The 20013-nt window shown below is 41.8% G+C and overlaps 1 protein-coding gene across 2 annotated transcripts in view; it reads right to left on the bottom strand.

Annotated features, from left to right (window-relative positions):
* Positions 1 to 19256, bottom strand: part of klf7b (Kruppel like factor 7b) — a 55623-nt gene extending 36367 nt beyond the window's left edge. For both annotated transcript variants that reach the window (XM_070914813.1, XM_070914814.1), the window contains exon 1: positions 19155 to 19256. In XM_070914813.1, the coding sequence (XP_070770914.1) occupies positions 19155 to 19256 (102 nt within the window). The remainder of the gene's footprint in view (positions 1 to 19154) is intronic.
* Positions 19257 to 20013: the final 757 nt, after the last annotated feature.

Below are 20013 nucleotides of genomic sequence, written 5' to 3'. Positions count from 1 at the left end.
AGTTTAAATGGCTGCTACTCTGAACAACAAGCTTGATTTTATCACCCACACATCAGTCAGAACTCAAACAGACACCACAAGCTGTTAAATGATGTTCTGCATGATGATGGTGTTTATATATGATGTCAGCACCATGGTGTGTGTGTGTGTGTGTGTGTGTGTGTGTGTCTGTAAAGACAGACTGCATACTACAGCACACATGCTGACTTTTACCCCCTGATGTATTCCTGGTATATTGCTGACAGCCTGCAGTCTGAAGAATACGTTTATTTAATGATTGCTGGGTATGTGTGTGAGAGAGAGTGTGTGTGTGTGTGTGTGTGTGTGTGTGTGTGTGTCAGCAGTTGGCTAGTGTACAAACAACAGCCTCCCCACTGCTCACTGGAGTCAGTAGATCCGTGCGTGGAGGTCACGGCACAAAAATCTGACCGACTTTTGTGATGGCATATTTTATGGAGGAACAGATGGAGTAGATTAAATTTAATAAACACAGCAGATAAATACATTAAAATAATAACACACATCTGTTTACCTTTAACCACAGACTTGACCCGACAATTAACATTTTGGATGTTGGCATCGCAGTGATTTGAACAATTAATGTTTTCAAGTTGCGAGGTGGTAGACTTCCACTTCTCTTGTGAGTGTATGTCTGGCAGCTTTGTACAAATAACAGATTATATCTTACCTAAAAACAAAAGTCATCTGAGTATGAGGTTGCGTTCAAAACAAAAAAAAGGACTGCATTATAAAAAAACATGGGCACAGGTTTCTACTGGTAATATGATCCTAAAAATCTAGTTTAATTAATAGATCCATGAGTTTGAAGACTTATCAGATGCCACAGTACAGCACAACTGTTAATGATACTACGGATTCATAAGTCTCTAAAGAAGAAGAGTTGCAAGAGGTCTTCTGGGTGAAGCAGCAGATGTATTCCAAAAATGGACACGGACCATGGACACACACCCGGTTCTGTTTATACTATGCTGGGTGTCTGCGTACACTGATGTGTTCACATATTTACTGCCACTTACAGTCTGCGTGTAAAGTCCCATGGTCATAAATTTTGGGCTGCACGTGGACCCTTGTTGCAGACCTTCGTGGCCACGTGAATGTGGAAAGTATTATTTTAGTCCTGGTTCAGAGAGGCTGTGTAAAAAGCGTAAACTATTTAAGATAAAACATGTTTTGCAGTGGGTGAATATTAGGTTGTGAAGCTAAAATAGTTCTAAAAATAAATAGGGATTGATGCAGTTGACACGACTGGTGGCGACAAAGACTCTCCGCATGTTTCCTGTCACTCTGTCAGTTACCCAAAACATAAAGGCAAAAGTGCTATAAAAAGACATCATCAGTGTTAATCTTTGTAGACCATCACGACTGTGTGTGATCATGAAGAAAAAAAGAGATGCATCCAAAACTCTGAATAACCCAGAAACACAGATAACGGAGAGTGAAATGAATAAAATACGGGATAAAAAGAATAAAAGATGTCTCCGGTTCATTTAGGTAAAATGAGGTTTCAATTCAGTCCTTTAGAAGTGTTGCAGACGACATGTGTGTGTGTGTGTCTCTGTGTGTGTGTGCGTGTGTGTGTGTTGTTTGTGTGTAATCTAATCAGGATATGGAGATTACCATTAAATCGTCCAGCAGGGATTACACTCCCTTTCACCGAGCTGATTCAAAGGCCACACTTATAAACGGGGGTTAACAGCTTGTTATAAGATGCTGCATGTGTGTGTGTGTATGTGTGTGTGTGTGTGTGTCCCACATGCCAAGCTAATCTTCATTGCTCAGAGCGATGAGAGGGCCAAAGAAAAACAGCCGAACAACACTGAGACAAAGACGTGACGAGAGATGGGAGGAGGGCAGAACAAAAGAAAACACACACACACACACACACACTGATGATAGAGTTAGATGCACTCACCCAGCAATAACAGTGTAGAGGTATAGAGGATCGTCACCTTTCCCCTGTGTCAACTCTGTTACTGTGTGTGTGTGTGTGTGTGTGTGTCGCTGCTCAGAGTGCTATGTGCCCTGTCTCTGTCAGAGCATATAACATCATGACTTACAGCTCACACTAAAGAAAATATGTCTGATGTTGTAAAGAACAGTTTCAAACTGACTCTGCACGGCATGTAGCCCTGAGAGGGATTGTTATTCTCCAGATGGATGTTGTCCAAATGACACTCCGTCCTTCAGTCCTTTGGTCCTAACAAAGGTGCTTATCAGTCGCGTGTTTAAAAAAAAACACAAATACAGGGGCAGGTAAACGTCTTAGCAACAGTTCAGGAGGATTCACGTCGATGTGAGGCGGGCATGAAGTCACAAAACCACAGTTTGGGATCTCCTCTGCAGACTCACGTGCACTGTCCACAACCACTAATTTGTTTATACTGCCGTGCTCTCAACTTTGTGGGAGATGCACTCCAACACTGTAGTTTACACTGTTGACACATCTACAGGAAGCACAACGGAAAGGCAGATCATTTGGTGCTGTTTAAATAAACAGGCCTGACTTCACTACAGCGTCAGTGCATTTCAAATGTAGGCTACATATATCTGGACAGCATGGAGTTCCCAGTGAGGGAACAATGACATGATATATATCCAGTGTTCACCTTGAGCATATTTCCTATAGTGGACTTTCAAACTGCCGCCTATTGAGAAGCATATGAAGAGATAGTGAGTATGTTGTCCTGTGTGACCGCTGGCTGATTGCAGCATGCACAAAAGGAATGCTGTGGCCATAACTCCAATGAAGTATGAAGTGCAGGTGATTTTAACAAAGAGAGGAAAATGAGAAATTGTTGGTCCTTTACTGTGCTCTCTTGATCCTAAACACATCCTCTGTGCTTTGAGTCATTATGGTTCTGTGCACATCTAAGTACAGAGGGCTCCAAAAGTATTTATTTTTGCTGCGATTGCTTGTTGAAGCTTTCCCTGCACAGAGCTAACAAGGCGAGTGTGCAGAGGCTCTGCTGATGTGTATCAGAGGCAGAGAGTCAACAACGCCGCTGACCGGCCGACAACACTGTGCGTATGTGTTTACAGACCGAAGAGAAGCAGAGAGAAGCTTTAAATCGACACTTGAGCCAAGTAGAAAAGTCAGCTGTAAACCAGGACCAGTGAATGGATTTTAAACACAGTTCTAGATCTCATCATGAGCCACTCAGCTGATTTCAGTCCAGACCTTTCTGCAGGCAGAACAAAACCTAGAAGCCAAAACACTCACTTACTCTTATTTCAGTTTGGGCAAATTTGACCATTTTATGCAAAACCGTCACTTACTTCCACTCAGCAAAGCACATCTGTGCTCACATCTGTGTCCTGACTCAGACCAGGGCTTCATTACACAACATCACCTGGCAGACACATGCTGCTGCTAGATACTTCATAACAGAGAAAAAACAGACTTTCCACTCAGTTTTCATATAAACTGAAGTTTTCATAAACTTGACAAACATTTGTTGTTGCTAATAAAAGATAAAAATGGAACATAATCAATATAATCATTGCTTCAGTGAGGTTACGCTGAGTTTAGTGTCAGAAACAATGAGTATTTTGACATGTTCGTACTTGACTATGAATGTGCACCGGAGATATAAAATTAAGAATAAAAGGTGGCATACTTATGTGCCACTTACTCTGGAATCGCTTGCTAATGCTTGTTGCCATAGATACAATTTAACAATATGCCAGTTAATGACATTTTACCCTATTAACCTCAACTTTATACAGGTGGTATACCCCCATATGTTGACCATATGGAGGTAAAGTGTAATGAAGCCTCATACTGGAGTTAATGGAAGGAATTCTTTCACGTTTGATGGTAGAATAGCAGTTTCCCAGTGCTTCCAGTCTTAGTGTGCCCAGTACAGAGACGCAGGACTTATCACAGAGATGAAACTGATATCCTGATCATCTGACTGTGGGTAAAATATGAGGATTTCCCAAAATGTTGCACTGTTCCTTTATTACCCAAAAGGTGCATGTAGTGAGTTCAAGTCGTGATGCTCTGATGGTAAAGACAGTTATAGATACTGACTTTACGGTCCAAAATCACTGCAATAGACCAGAAAGTGTAATTCTCTTTTCATTTTCCCCTTTAAGGACACACACACACACGCACACACACGCACACACTGCTTGAGGTGTAACACAGATCATAAATAAATGCATAACGAATGAAGTCATCACTTATACACACACAACTGCCTTTGTTTCACACACACACACACACACACACACACACACAAAGAGTCACGCATGCTCACACTACACAATGACCTCATCCCTCACATCATCCCTCCTCCACCCCATCACACACACACACACACACACACACACACACACACACACTATACAGAAAGGGTCAATCCATTAAGACAGCAGCTGATCCCCTCTTTTATGTTGCACTCATTCATTTCATTGTCTGTAATAGACTAAAGTAAATTTATCAGAGAGAGCCAAATCATATCATGATTATTAATTGAGTCATTATATTTTGCGTAGTAACATGTAATCATCAGTGTGTGTGTGTGTGTGTGTGTGAATGTCGTATTGTTTAGGATCCACATGAGCTTCATCAGAGCAGAAACTGTTCTTCCAACACACGACACTCACAAGAGGAAACACGAAGAAAATCACAGACTTAACCGACTAAAAGCACCACGAGCTCCAAAACTAAAACATCTTCATCACACTGAAAAATTTAAGATGCGTGACGAAGACTTCAAGAAGCTCAGACATCCTGAACAGAACCATTTTATCAGAGCCTCGTCCCAGAACACACGAATCGAACAAATCCATTTGATGTCCAACATGTTTTGTACCAGACCAAGACATTTATTTGCCGTCTGTCCTTCATTCACTGACAGAGATGAAAAGAACCAGAATGGTCTTCAGAAGGAAACTGAAAACAAGTGTTACATGGTAAATTACTCTACTGACTGTTTTTGGTCTTGTGCAGTATTACTGTTTGCTTTCTTAGGCGCAATTTAGCTTGCTTTGATTTTGTATTGTTCGGGCTGCAACTGTCTCCCTTGCATAAGAAGACTTTGACGGGACTTAACCAGTTAAACAAAGGCAAAAGAGACATGAAAAACATGCTTCATGCTGCTATATCTGGCTTTGGTCATACACAACAACCACTAATGTGAGTTAAGTCACAATCTCACATGCAGATAGGTGACAAATACAAGTATGGTGTTGTTCCACCATGAGCCTCCAGAACAGCTTCACGTATTCTCCAAGTCGTTAAACTTCACCGGAGGGATGAACAGCATTCTTCCGAGTGGTATTACCTTATTTAGTGTTTTGATGCTGGTGGTGGAGAGCACTGTCGAACAATCTCCCATAGGTGCTCAACTCAGTGAACCCTATACGGAGTCACGTCTTCAGGTTTTGTCCTTTCATTCGTTAGCCATCAGTTGTTAAATTAAGAAACAATATATGAAAGTAAATAAGTCTATGAAGGTTCAACTCATAAATTTAAAAAAGTAACCTTCAGTATATTCCAAGGCTCCATGGTCTTCCACAAATATCCTCAGAAACCAAAAACACTAAAGGGAACTTCAACAGCAACTTACCGACAAAAGACACAAACAGCATCAAATGAAAATGTTCGTTAAAAGTTAGAATCACTGAGGGTTTAAACTCAGCTATGAGTTTATGTGAAGGAGGGATTAACTGCAGTCAGTGGAGAGACCTCAAAAGGATAGATGTACCAGATTGTGTGTGTGTGTGTGTGTACTTGACTCCAGGGAGGCTTCTACTGTCATCACACCTTTTTTTTTTACACCAGGGTCTCGCTCTCTCTCTTCTTTACCTCCAGAGGTCTTTGTATTTTGAGGAAAGCACTGATCTCATTGGCCTTGCTGGAAAGCAGAGCGTGGTGGACACATGACTCATACATGCCTCTGTGTGTGTGTGTGTGTGTGTGTGTGTGTGTGTCTGTGTGTCTGTGTGTGCATGTGCCTGATGAAGCTCTCCCTGCATTAGAAAGAGGGTGTTTCTCTTTTACCCCCAAGACAACTATGTCTCCACTGTGTCCTGCAGTTCATCCTTAAATAATTCAAATGTCCCCCCTCTTTCCCCGACACACACACACACACACACACACAAACACACACACACACACACACACACACACACATCGTGTCTACAATTGGCATCAAAGTGAAGTTTGCTTTTCATCCAGCTGGAAACGGAGGCCGTGTCCCCACTAATGTGCATAAATCTGAAAATGCATCTTCTTATCTTTGCTCTGAGCTCCCAGTCACTCTCTCTGTGGACGCACTGGTTAGTGACGTGGACTGGGAGAACTATCCATGCTACAACAAACTGAGTGATGATTTGAAAATAGGGTTGCAACCACAATTAATATCTTACTTATAAATTCATTTTCAGATTATTTTCTTGATCTCTTAATTGTTTTGTCGTATTATTATTTTCCAGGATCCAAGGTGCCCTATTTTTTTATCCAACCATCAGTTCATAATTCAAAGATATTAAGTTTACAATGACATCAAACAGAGAAAAGCAGCTAATATTCACATTTGGGAAGCTGAAATCAGAGAATATTTGGCATTTTTGCTTGAAAAACAATCAACCAATTATCATATATAGTTCCTGATTAACTTTCTGTTGATGGACTAATCGATTAATTGACGAATCGTTTCAGCTCTACTGTAGTTTGAAGGAATAATCCATGGATGTTTGGATCAGCGAACGGGTCAACAGCAAAAACATAGAATCCATTATAACTGCTGTGAATCCTGCCGTCATCCACGAAGTGTTCAGAGCCACCTGTCAAGTCTACAGGGGGGATAGTACTAGTAGTAGTAAGAGGTGGGGAGTACTGCTTAAAATACACTGATGTTTGATTGTCAATTTTCACAGATGTCCGATTCAACTCACCATTCTCTTTCACACCTCTGTTATACTACTCCATCCACAACACATTAACAAGTCCATGCAATATCCCAGAACTAGCCTTGGTTAGCAGGTAGCATTTGTGACCTCCAATCTAAATTACTACTAAAAACTACTAGACAGAGGCAGCAGAAGTTTTAAGCCGAGCTTCAGCCAGATTCGTCGAAACAGTCCACCCATTTATGAACAGACGAGGGCTGTAATACACAAGGGTGTTGTTTCTCAACTGAAAAGGGAGGAAAATATGAGTTTTAACCATTCCCCTATCAGTTTCTCTATGCTTTATAGAAAATGACGACCCCGTTTGACACATAAACAACATTTTCAAATTAACTTGCATTACTGTGGACACACCTTATAATTCCCTGTCTTTTTCTCAGATACACACTGTCTTCCTCTACTCTGTCTCTGTTCATGTCTGTACATGGACCAAGAGCACATTAATCCACACACACACACACACACACACACACACTGCAGCACTTGTCTATTCCCTCAGGTATTGCTGGCAACATTGTGGATTAAAATAGCTGACGACCCACATATCCCAGCATAGCAGGAATGGCACTGCTGGGCCAGACACCACAACCATTTGTCCACATACAGCAGCACACAGCTGGCCTGATTTAGAAATACTTGCATAACATGCAAATATGACAAAGTATTAAGTAGTATTATTTGTATTATTATTGTCTGAATTAACATTGGGCGGTATTTGGACATTTAGGAAATAGAAAGGTTATGCTAGAAGACTTGAATAAGAAAATAATTCTCAGTGATAGTAATTGGTAAGGAGTTCTTTTTATGAACACTGAGTTTTCAGTACTTTAGTAAAAATGAATAATCCAATCAGGTATATTTTAGTTCCAAAGTCTCATCCAAAACACTGAGTCAGAGCACTAAAAGCTGCAGCAGGAAACATATTAGGGGAAATGACATAATGTGGATTCAGTTAGTGACTCAGACATTGAACATTTCTGGCCCTGCAGCTGTTTTCTTGTGTGTTTGATATCCAGCGATCCGATCAGGTGGACTTAGCCAATGAGAGCAGACGTGACACCAGCAGGAGCCAATGAAGCTGAGGTTAGAAAGCACCAGCTATATAATACAAAGCATTTTGATGTGCACAAAGTTTGCTTTTGAACTAATTATGTGACGAGCCATAATTTGAAGGCAAGACCGGTGGAAGGGGAACAAGCTTGGGTTCAACATTTCAAACACATTTCAAAGACAGCTGGTGAAAGGAGATGTGAAAAAATTAGATTGAATGTGGACACATACTTTAGTGAACTTCTGGTCTGAGCTTGTTTTACATCGTTTCTTTTCTAGTTCCACTTAAAGGGGCCCTGTGGAGTTTTCTTGTAAACAACCAAAAGTTATATTTACAGTCAGAGTTACTCAAGTGGATTGTGTCTATTCTTGAGCTCTAATAAATCGGTTCAATGTATTTCCTTTCTCATAAAACTGATTTTTAAAGTATTTTAAATCCAGAATTGTTTATATCCATGTTTACTAGCAAGCAGTCTTTATCTTCTTCGGTTCCTTTGTTGGAACATTGCTGAATATTTGCTGCGTGTTACCTCCATCAGTGGAATAGTGTTGGTAGGACTGTCCCACGTGTGTCCTTGTGCACGAGATAAACAAAACAGGGACTCACTCATAGAAAAAAAAACAGCTACCAGAGGTCTAAAACTCCACAGGGAACCTTCAAGGAAAATCTTCACTGATATTTTAAACAATGTGCTTCCAACTTTGTGGCAACAGTTTGGGGAAGACCTTTTAATTTCCTGTCAACAAACCTAGCTTTGGGTTCATCTGTCGGATCTCAGTTCTCTGTCATTGCATGTCTCTCCCTGAGACAAAGAACTGCGTCGGCAGACTCGTTGAAGAAAAACAGGACAAATTCCCAAGGTCATCCTCCTCCACTGCATATGACCCATTTACTGTGTCCCACTCCCCCCCCCCACACACACACACACACACATACACACACACACACACACACACACACACAAACTCACCCACCAACCATGCATGCATAAATGCGTACTGGAACGCTGGCACGCTCCGTCCTCACTGCAACTCTGTCTCCTGATCTGTCTCAGACATCACCGTCACTCACACACACACAGTATATTCAGCTCAAATGCCCTGAAACAACGTGACATCCCTAATGAAAGTCTTAAGCAGGAGCTGGTTTCGTAGAGACACACTGTGACTCTGAGAGACGCTTGGCGAGAGTTCAACATTACTGCATATTGCGATTTGTATTTGTGAAATACAAAACAACTATTCTTATTAATACCATGATCCTGATTTCATATCTCCGAACCGCAGCTCTGATCCAACAAACAGACGTCATACAGACATCTTTGTTCTTCAGTTGCACAAAGATGACTTGTTTTTGACCAAGTACAACTAACTTGATAGGAATTTTGGGTAAATCACACTTCATTCAAACTAAACCACATGGCTGACTGTGTTTACGATGTTCATAAGGAGTCCGTTAGAACGACCCACTGCTGTCACACACATACTGTAACTTTCATGTGAGTTCACGTGATAAATATGTTGAAGCCCATTGACTTTATTTAGTTGTCTGCCCTTTTTCTCTCCCTAGCACGACACTGAAAAGCAGAAATAATTTACTATTATTTAAAAACTTGAACAGCAAACATCCTGTGTTCTTGACTTCCATTTAAAGGCAGGTTCGAGCTGCTCAGCTCTGTTTACTCCGGCACAGAAGCTGTGCCTTTGGAAACCCTTTCAGAAGGCTGCTACAATTACAATGTCAGTTACAAGGACATTTTCCTGGGGAAATCTAGTGAAGAGTGAAGCAGTAGCAATATAAAAAAAATAAACATTTCCAAAGATTATCACTGTTTCTTGCTCCTCTCATTGCTTGCTGCACAACACAGCTAAAAATACCCACAAATGGAGCCATGTTTTCATCTTTTTGTTGGGTGACATTGGTCGTTATTGAGAGAGCTTGGGGACAAACTTATCTGATGTGACCGACTTACGTTAGACTAGCCTTAAGTCAAAACTAAGCAAGGCCTAATTTTACTCACTAGTCTACTAGATTTTTGCAAAACCAGCAGGAAAGTGTGTGTGTGTGCTTGTGTATCCTGGATGGTGTAATGCCAACTGTAGGCCTTGCCAGGCTAGCACACACACACACACACACGCACTCACGCACACACACACACACACACACACACACACACAGACACTGACTTCCTCTGCCACTGTCAACATCCTCTGCACACTATGAATGATGTCATTACCACAGCACACACAGTACATGTGAGCGCCCTGGTAGCTGTTGGTTCAGCACAGGAGCTAAGAACTAAAGAGACGGGAAGAGGGTGTGTTTCCAAACAGAATAACAGAAGATATTAGAGACATGCAAATGAAAATATGAATCAGTGTGTTTATTAACTAGAGCTGTGGGAACATTCTCAGGAGATCATAACATTTTGAAAAGAGCCGCAGTGACTCTTCTGGTACATCATGACCAGATATTTTCATGAATTTCTCCTCTGGCCAAACACATGATTTTGTCAGCCTCCCTTTTATTCTGTATTTGTTGGGAATTGTACCAAAGTTCAACTCTGGCAGCGATAAAGGAGAAGAAGAAGAAAAAGAAGAAGAGGAAGCAGCTCCTACAATGTCATTGTTTATTTGGAAAATGTGTTTCCATCAGCCTTTATTGCATCCTTTCTTTGCTGACACATCAACTTTTCCACCTCAGACCACGCAGAACAAAAACTTTTTGCTATATTTAGGCATTCTTTTCAAATTCCTATCCTTTCCATTGAGTTTTTTAAAATGTGCAAATTCAAAAATGTGCATAAACAAAAGGATGTTAGGGAGAGAACGGGGGCAGAAGGGGGGAGAGGAGAAAAGAAAGACCGACAAAGAGAGAGAGAGAGAGAGAGAGAGAGCTGGGTGAGTAGAGAATGGGAGGGTTGGATGGATGCCAGGTCATAAGGCTTTATCCCTGATCCCAATCGGTCTGCAAACACTGGCTCAGCAGGATGTAAAGACACAAACACACACAACACAACACACCTGTGTGTGTCTGTGTCAACACAGCTCCGCCTGTGATCACCAGGAGGATTTCTCTTAATAAAAAAGAATAAAATCAAACACTCTCTGCTCTTCTATTTTGATATGACTTCCCAAACACCAGAAAGTCCCACACACAGTCTCACAACAGAAAATAAAAGAGTAAAATAAAAGAAATCCCTACTGAATATTTATTCAAAAACTGCAAAACAAATTTCATTCAGTCAAAAATACTTCATTTTTCTGTAATCCTTAAAAGTATGATTATGGTTTGGTGCTGTTAATCATTTAGTCAGTCCAGTGCTACCTAGATATATAATCTGTTTAAGTAGAAGAAAAAGGTTTTCCTCTCAAATATTTTCTTGGTATTTTTAAGGTATTTTAAATAGATGTAAAAGTGCCAAAATGGTGCATTAACATGCAGCTGAAAGATGACTTCTCTAAGTTGTCACACACGAAAGTGAAGCAGCACAATTCTTTTGCACATCCGACACATAATAGATGGTGATTGAAGCTTGGTGATGTGGCGACTACTTGCACTCTCAGTCACTAACCAGACAGAAAGCTAGCACTCTTACTTCAAGGGAACCATCAACTGGCTCAAGACTGACAGCAGGCCGTTTATACTCCTACAGAACAGGGTGGTATACAATTAAAAGGTGAAAGCGCAGACTTACTTTACTTTTGCAAGCAAATCCACTGATTGCAGCGTTTCCACTGAAACAGAAGTGCAGATGACTCTCAGGTGTTAGCATCTTACCAACACCTCTGCAGTTGTTGGAAGCTTCACTTTTGTTGCAGCTGTGACGGCACTTTCCCCTACTTACTTACTTCTTTGCTAAGCTTAACACCTACTCTCCTGAAGCCAGAGAGGTTTCTCCTAAAATGTTTATTTTAATCAATACGGGAACAAAATGAATATGTATATATATGCAACACGAAGTACAATAGGATGATTCTCTACACAATAATTGGTATCCACAGTGTGCTTGAAGCATGAAGAGATGAATGGGTAAATCTCCTTGTAAACTGTAGTAATCGGGCTCCATGGTGAATAGTGCTGGAGAGTTGCCCTCCATAAAAAACCACTCATCTTGAAAGATCAGTGCTATGGCTTTCACAGTATAAGCTCTCTCCATCACGAGTGCAGTTCATTTGTTCTGCTTTCCTGCCGCGGCAGTCTGACTGCTCACTTTCTTATCTAATCTCTGCCACCGTAGACTGAATGCCTTATTCACTTACTGAATTATGGGTTCTCGGGCGAGTGTGTGTGCGTGTGTGTTCGACTCGAGTGATTTCAAATTATGAGGAAAGGACAATAACTGTGTGTGTTTGGGAGAACGATAAAAAAGAAAATGAATGAATGCAGCGATTAGAGCAGCTCATATTGAGGAGAATATTGGCACCAGCTTCCACACTGTAAGAAGTGAGGAAGCAAGTTGGGGACTAAAGGGCTTCTGTTCATACAGATCTGACTTCTTTTACAGCTTCAAATGGTTTTACATCTTTCTCTGTTTTGTGGTCATCACTGGACTATATTATCTACATATAGTTGCGAATGGCTAATGAAGGCATCTCCTGATTTGACATCAAAATGCTAAAATAGTACCTCATAGAGACCTCTTAGAGATCATATTTTAGACTTCCATCCATCCATTTTCTGTAAAGCTTGTCCTGCTCATGGTCACAGTGGGCTGTAGTCAGTCCCAGCATGCAGTGGGCAAGAGGCAGGTCACCCTGGACAAGTCGCCAGTCAATCACAGGGCTGACACATGAAGACAGACTGGAGCTCTGCTAATCGACCTGAGCCTGGCGGGTTCAGTTCAGAATGAAATTACAAGCAGCCGAGTGGTAAAAACCAGCCTTCTACTTGTAATTCCAAGTTGTTGATATGAAATTTCTGACTATCTCCTACTTGCCAAAAAGAACTACAGAAGTGTCAACAAACTAGCGGAAGAATGGCGGCAAAATCATCACCATTACTGGCAGTTACGTCCAAATAAAATCTGATCCACTAATACAACTGATTCAGCAGGTTTCAGGTTTCATTGTTAACAAACCTCTGCTTTAGGGTTAATTTCCATTAATCTGATGTGACTGTCAGGAGTAACCATCTTGGAATAATCCATGAATGCTCCTCAATCAGACTAACAGACAATGCAGCAAAAGGTCATTAGTCAGAGGATCACCAAAGTCATTAGGATCCATCCTTTCAGACACATGGAGGTCTGGAGCGAAAGATATTTCACTCTAGACCAAAGTGTTGGACGGACATCACAGTCCTCAGAGGTGACGACACATTAGCAGAGCCCAAAATGAGCCTTCAACGTTTACAGTTTACAACAAAAAGATTACATGATATGAGAAAAGTAGATCATTTATTGCATTTCAAAAGCTGGAACCAGCATTTTTGAATTAGCTACACAAATTGATTGTTGATTGTTGCAGCACTAGAAATATGTTGTAATTCTGCCACACAATAATTGAAGTAAGTTCCAGTTGATGTATTCAGGAAAGAAGATAAATGCAGTTTTAAGTTGCCTTTTAAAAAGGTATATTTTCTGATATTTGGATCAGTTATTACATAATCTGCAGCCACATTCCTTCTTCTCTTCATTCACTTTTCTGTTACTTTTCTGCTTTTCTCTCCATTACGTTGTTTTTCTCCCTCGTCTTCCTCTTTTTTTGTCATCGGCTGTGACTATGAGGAAACAGCTGTGCACCACAGACAATTACATAACTCTGTGTGTGTGTGTGTGTGTGTGTGTCTGTGGTTGCACGGGACGGACGGCGACAGATACAACAGGAAGATGGAGTGACAAAGGTCTCATCTTTCCTGACTAACTTTCACCTGCATTTATTCATCCTGTGTTGCGTCTGGTGGAGTTTCCTTTCTCCCTCATCCTTTCCTCCACTTATCCTCTCACCGCCCCCCATCCCCTCCATCGTTTCCCCCATCCCTACATACAGAGTTACTGGGCTGTGAAATGTGAAAAACTGCAGCATGCATGGCAATTCATTATCTTGTCAAACTTCCCAGGGCCAGCCTCAAGCCACAGGAGAGAGAGAGACAGAGACAGAGACAGAGAGAGAGAGAGAGAACCCAGTTCATGCAATGGTCCTTGCAGTAGGTTAACAGGTTACCAAAGAGAAGAGAGGAAGGGGAAACAAAAGACACGAAGCTGCACAGGCTGCTGAGTTATGACTGTTATGATCAACATCTTGGTTCGACTGTTGGTGTGAGTAGGACCTTTTTAATGTTTAAATAGTGTTGCCGTTGTACGTAAAATACACCAAACTTCTAAAATGTACGGATCCCAGCAAGGTCATCATTACAAATCCAACTCTCCCACTCCAACAAGGGATTTCAGTCCAACCAGGATCTTAAATGAGTTTTGTTGTGAATTTTGTGAATTAATGGCGGCATTTGTGAAAGTATTGCGATGACACTTCCACAGCTTTTTCCACCACTTAGCAGTAAACTGTAGTAATATGTGTCCTGTCAGTAAGTGGAAAATGTGGATGATTAAAGAATTCAATGATACACATGTAGTTCCAATGAGAGTAAAGAAGACTGTCAAACATTTTAGTGAATAAGAAAAATACCTTTTTTGACCTGAATTGAACCTATAAAGGCAGTATTTCCTCCCCGGCTGTGTAGTATATCCAACAAGTAAATAATCAGTAAATCAAATGCTTATTGTGTTATTGATGGTTCAGTTTAGGTACAGTGAAGTACAGTAGAAATGGTTAACAGAGATTTGAAATGATGGAGCTTGTAGGGGAGATACACAACCTGAAAGTAAGCTCTGCCTGAAAAGACAAATTTAGGGGAAAGAAAGTCCCAACATTAGTCTTAGTATTTGCACCTCTTGAAGGTGAAGGAACCTGAGCTTTTAGCAGAGATTCTGAACTGGATGATTTAATGTTAAAAATAATTCGTGAGCATTTCTTTCGCAGAAACACTGTGAGGATTGAGCTGAAGTACATGCAATGGTTGAATTTGCAACTAGTTCGAAGACTGCAGTAGGCACAACACTGACAGAATGCACTCTTGAGAAAGATGCAGGGCTGCAGTATTGCCAGGCCTAATGGAGACACTGTATATCAGTAACACAGAGCTGGTGGGTCTCGCATAGTGCTGTAACGACCCCACAGCAAATAAATCAATCAGCTTGAAAAGAACTACAGACACACGGAGCACGTAAATTAAGAGACGAGATGAGAGAGAGGCTGTGAGAGAATCAGCCAGTTTAAAGCATCGTCAGGTTTCTAAATGAGGCTGGTTACCTGCATGCTGTGTCCATTTACTGTCTATCTGTAAATGCAGATCTGTATTCACAACAAGCACATGAAACCTAAACCCATCGACCCTTTGTTTTCACTGCCTCGATTTCCCCCTCTAACTCATCAGACTTTGGCATGGCTCTGCTTTGAAATAAATGGATTATATCTAATTGGGAAGTCTGGGTTTGCCATTTTATCCTCGGACACTCCACACACACACACACACACACACACACACACACACATAAATCCCTAAAGCCCATCACATCATTTCAAACCTGCAAAGATGCGGCAATTATATGCAGAACATGGGCTCGTACTGTCAGAGGCAACAAGGCTGATAGACAGGCGAGAAAGAGCACGAGAGAGAGAGGGTGCGTGTGTGCGTGTGTGTGTGTGTGTGTGTGTGTTTTCCACATGTTTAGCCATGATGCAAAGCAGCTGATAAAAGAAGCCCGTACAAGGAAACAAAGACCAGGAGCATGATGCAGGGACAGACAGGAAAGACAAATGACACACAAATCTGGTTGTTGTTATTTGTGTGTGTGTGTGTGTGTCTCTATGTATGTGTGTGTTAGTTAGTGTGTGTTTCTCTGTCCGTCTGACAGCAAACGGCCAATTACTGTCGAAAGTGGCGGGATGAGTCCTGCCAGACCATAGCTTTCCATTAGTGCACGCCAGCCAAGCATGTGTGTGTGTGTGTGTGTGTGATGGAGTGAATGAGGGGATAGAGGGAGACAGAAGGAACAAGAGTGGAAAAATTGTGGGTGTGCCTGGTCTCAGTGTGTGTGTGTGTGTTTGTCTCTCTCCTCTAGTGCAGATAAAATCTTTTCCTCTCAGTTTTGGCCTTCCATCCACAATAACCCCCCATTTTCCTTTCTGAGCTTATATCAAAAATGCTCTCTTTGGAGAGACTGAAACTCACATAGTAACTGTTAGGAAAATAGATACGTTCTTTTTAAATATGACGGGATACGTCCACGAAGCAATTGCGTTAACCTGGGTCCAGGTTTGATGTCTCACCAGGAGTCAGATGAGAAAATTGATATCAGTTTCATCTCTGTGCGCTCAATACAGATACAAGTCCAGGATGTTTCGTTAGCCTAGCTTAGCACAAACAGTGGAAGCAGGAGGAAACTGATAGCTTCCATCCCAAGAAGCTTCCATCATCTTGTCTTGTCTTTGTCTTGTTAACCTGTTGCATCTTGTTAGCTAGCAAGCAACAGCCACCAATATATCCAAGAATCAGCTGGGTTTTGTTACGCCCAACTGTTGTTGCTCTAATTAGCTAAGCTATTTAGCTTGTTAAACCAGAAGTCTTAGCACAATTCAATAATTTTGCCATGCGGCACGATATGTCAATATAATGATGAAAGGCAGCTTTTATAGAGATCGGCTAGTAGTTTCCCCTGCTTTAAGTGTTTGTGCTAAGCTAGGCTAAACATGTCATGGAACGATCTCTATACTGGACGAGCAGAGATGGAACGGATATCCGTCTTCTCGTCCAATTCCCCGATAAGAACACAAACAAGCATATTTTAAAACAACTAATGTCAGTGTGCCCCTGAAAGAAGACAGCTTTTAGTTGCCTCCAATGATCTGTCCTTACCACTAGTTGTTGCCACAGTTACAACTAATGGGGATCCATATAGACAACAAACTCTGAGACTCATTAGCCACTCACACAAAACAGGTGCTGTCATTCACTTTTACCAAAACTCTGCTGTCACGCTGGCATTGCTGTCAAATTTCAAATGACACCTTCCAGTGTACTCAAATTTGCATTAAACTGTAAAACTGTTCTCTGCTAACAAAAGTGTGGATAAACTGAGTGGGATTACTTTTTCCCCAGGTCTACATTCCTGTCTCTACGCACCAATTTCAACAGCTTTTCCAGCCATTCTGTGGAAAATGAGACACGACATAAAAACCTGAAACTCTATGAAACCTCTCAATCAATTAACAATGTGCTTACAGACAGAAAGAAATAGGTTACAGGGGATGAAACTATGTGCTGTTTGGACTAATAATAGGATGAGGCAGCATGAATTTGTGTCAGTAAGACAGTCAGGGAGGAGAACTGCAGTCTGGGCTTCATTCAGGACTACAGCAATGGTCCAACCCTTTCCAATATACACAATGGACCGACCACCTGAGTAGATTTTGTCCCATGCAGGGACCCTTTGGGAGACTTTTGGTTTACTGAACATTAGCATATAAAGGGGGCCTCACACTCCAACACACACGAGGCCGAAGATGGCTTCCAATTAACAGCTGCCATTTCTCAAGTTCAAAGGGGGAAACTTGAGGGAAAATATTTGTATCACCTGATTCTCTATCATTAAATTCTCCTCTCAGAATACCGTTATCTGTGAAAACAGACAAAGCGCAATTTCAATCTGTTTTTCTTCCCCACAGACCACAAAAACAATCACGTGGTTGTAATGTGGTACACAGAAAACCACCACGGTTTCCCTTTTATCTATCTTAATACAAGTACAGTAAAGATTGTACTTGTCAGATAAAGGTTACAATACAATCAGTGGGCTCTCATGCAGAGTAGTAAATGTTCTATAGAGGGGGATTCTGCATAATTCAGCAGGATTATCTGCAAACAAACAGTGGCAGATGCGGATACATTATTTAAGAATAAGTCACTAGCTATTAGGCATGTGTCCATCTTCCATGGCCTGTGTGTGTGTGTGTGTGTGTGTGTGTTCATCCAAACATATCAGACGGTCTATCGATCACACCAGTCACACTAAAAACAGCATCGTCCACCAGCAGCTCAGACTGAAAAACAAAAATCACTCCACTTTCACTCTCAATGAGTCTGAAATGTCAATTAAACACAGTGACAGCATAAAGTCTCCTTCATGCAACACAACAGGACAAATACATTCAAACGTGGATGGAAAGTTACAGGAAATCAAGTGTTTTTAAACCCAACAAACCCCTTAAACATGTCATATTCACATTAAGCTAAAATAGGCACCAAATTAGTAACTTAAAGGGGTAAAACGGCTGAATTTGATCCCCATCAGATCAACGTGGAGATCTAAATGTTGCTCTGTCTGGTAGAAACCTCTAATCTCCAACACGTCAACTTTAAGGGAAAGCTATATCCTAAGAAATATAAACATTTTCACACTGACCACCTGCTTTTTAGAGTTTTATCCAACAGCAGTTACTATTACCAATAAGGTAAATATGCATGGGACAAGTGAGCATGTGTGGCCGAAAACCTCATATCTCCAACCCGCCAACCTTTAAGGAAAAGCAGCATTTTCAGCTTGACCGTTCGAGAGTTTCTTCTCAGCAGCACTTAAAGGCCTTTTTAGGTTTTAGTTAAAATCTGAATATCATCATGGGGGATTTCACAGGAGAACAGCGCCACGCTCCTGCTTTTACATTCGTCATTAAGGGGTTTAATTAACCCTCAAGTATGTTTAAGGTACATTTAAGGGACTGTTCGTGCATAGTAAGGGGCGTGTGCGTAAAGATGGTTTGAATGTTTTACGCTTTTTAGAATGCTGTTTGTCCATTAGTGCCATTAGTGCGTAAAGCTCTATCCTCTCCCTTCTCCTCCCCCTTCTCACCCCACTCCTCCTGTGTGTGTGTGTGTGTGTGTGTGTGTGTTTTCTCCTGTCAGCGGACCTCGCCGTGCTCCATGTGAGCGGAAAAAAAAAAAAGACGCAACTACACGGGGCTGCTGCTGCCGCTCCGGAGCGCTCTAGTAATGCACAACACTAACAAACCCAGAAAACACCAAACAGCGCACACATGATATTTCATCCCAGTTTCTAACCCCTTCCATTTCCCGGAAAAGAAGAGAAAAACGCATCATTTCTGACCTGCTGCCAGTTCTCCTCCAGGGAAGGCATCGCAGAGAAATAACCAGTGTCATGAACGAGTTGGAGTTCCTGGAAAATACTGTAATTCGCCAACACATCCATGCTTGATGCAAAAAAAAGGAAAACTCAGTAAAGAAGTCCGGAGTCCAAACGATAAAAACGCACTTCTTCCTTCCTCTCCTCTTCTCAGACTTGTCAAATTAAAAAACAAATGCTGGAAAAACCCCAGCTGGTGCAGATGAGCGCACCTGGTCACTTTAATTAAAAAAGAAAAAAAGCTAGCAGGAAAGAAAGAGTTGATTATTTTATCTTTGTCAACGCAGTCCCCTCTCCTCTCTGCTTCGCTCTGTCACGCCTCTCTCCTCAGTCCGGGCTCGGGGGTGCCAGATCTATTTCCGCATTGCCAGATTGCCAATCGGTCTCCGCACAAGCTGCCAGGTTGCCAGGTTTGCTCCTCCAGCAGACTGGACCCCGCTGCAATCCAGGCGACCGGCGCGAGAGGGGAGGGAGGCAGGGGCGGAGCCACCTGTCAATCAATTTCATGCGTGACCTAATAAGGTAAATAGGGTTGATGATGTCACTGGCGTCCAATTAAGGAGGCGCTGAGACTGAGGGAGTGGGCGGAGCTTTCAGGGATGCAGAGACGCCGTTGGCTGCATGCAGATGTCAGTCCGGCCGTAGATGGCAGTGAGGGGTGAGTTATTTTTAGAGGCCTATATAAAAGCAGCAGCATTCCTCTCTCAGTCATTACAGGCTGCACAGGCAGAGAGGAGAGAAACCACGAGCACCGCGGCTGCGGGGAAACAGCGGCAGAAAGACGTAAACAGTCTGCGTGAATGTGCAGAAAGAAGCAGCTGAG

Source organism: Enoplosus armatus, chromosome 11 (assembly GCF_043641665.1).
Source record: "Enoplosus armatus isolate fEnoArm2 chromosome 11, fEnoArm2.hap1, whole genome shotgun sequence".
Lineage (NCBI taxonomy): Eukaryota > Metazoa > Chordata > Actinopteri > Centrarchiformes > Enoplosidae > Enoplosus > Enoplosus armatus.
This window is presented reverse-complemented; position numbering and strand designations above follow the sequence as displayed.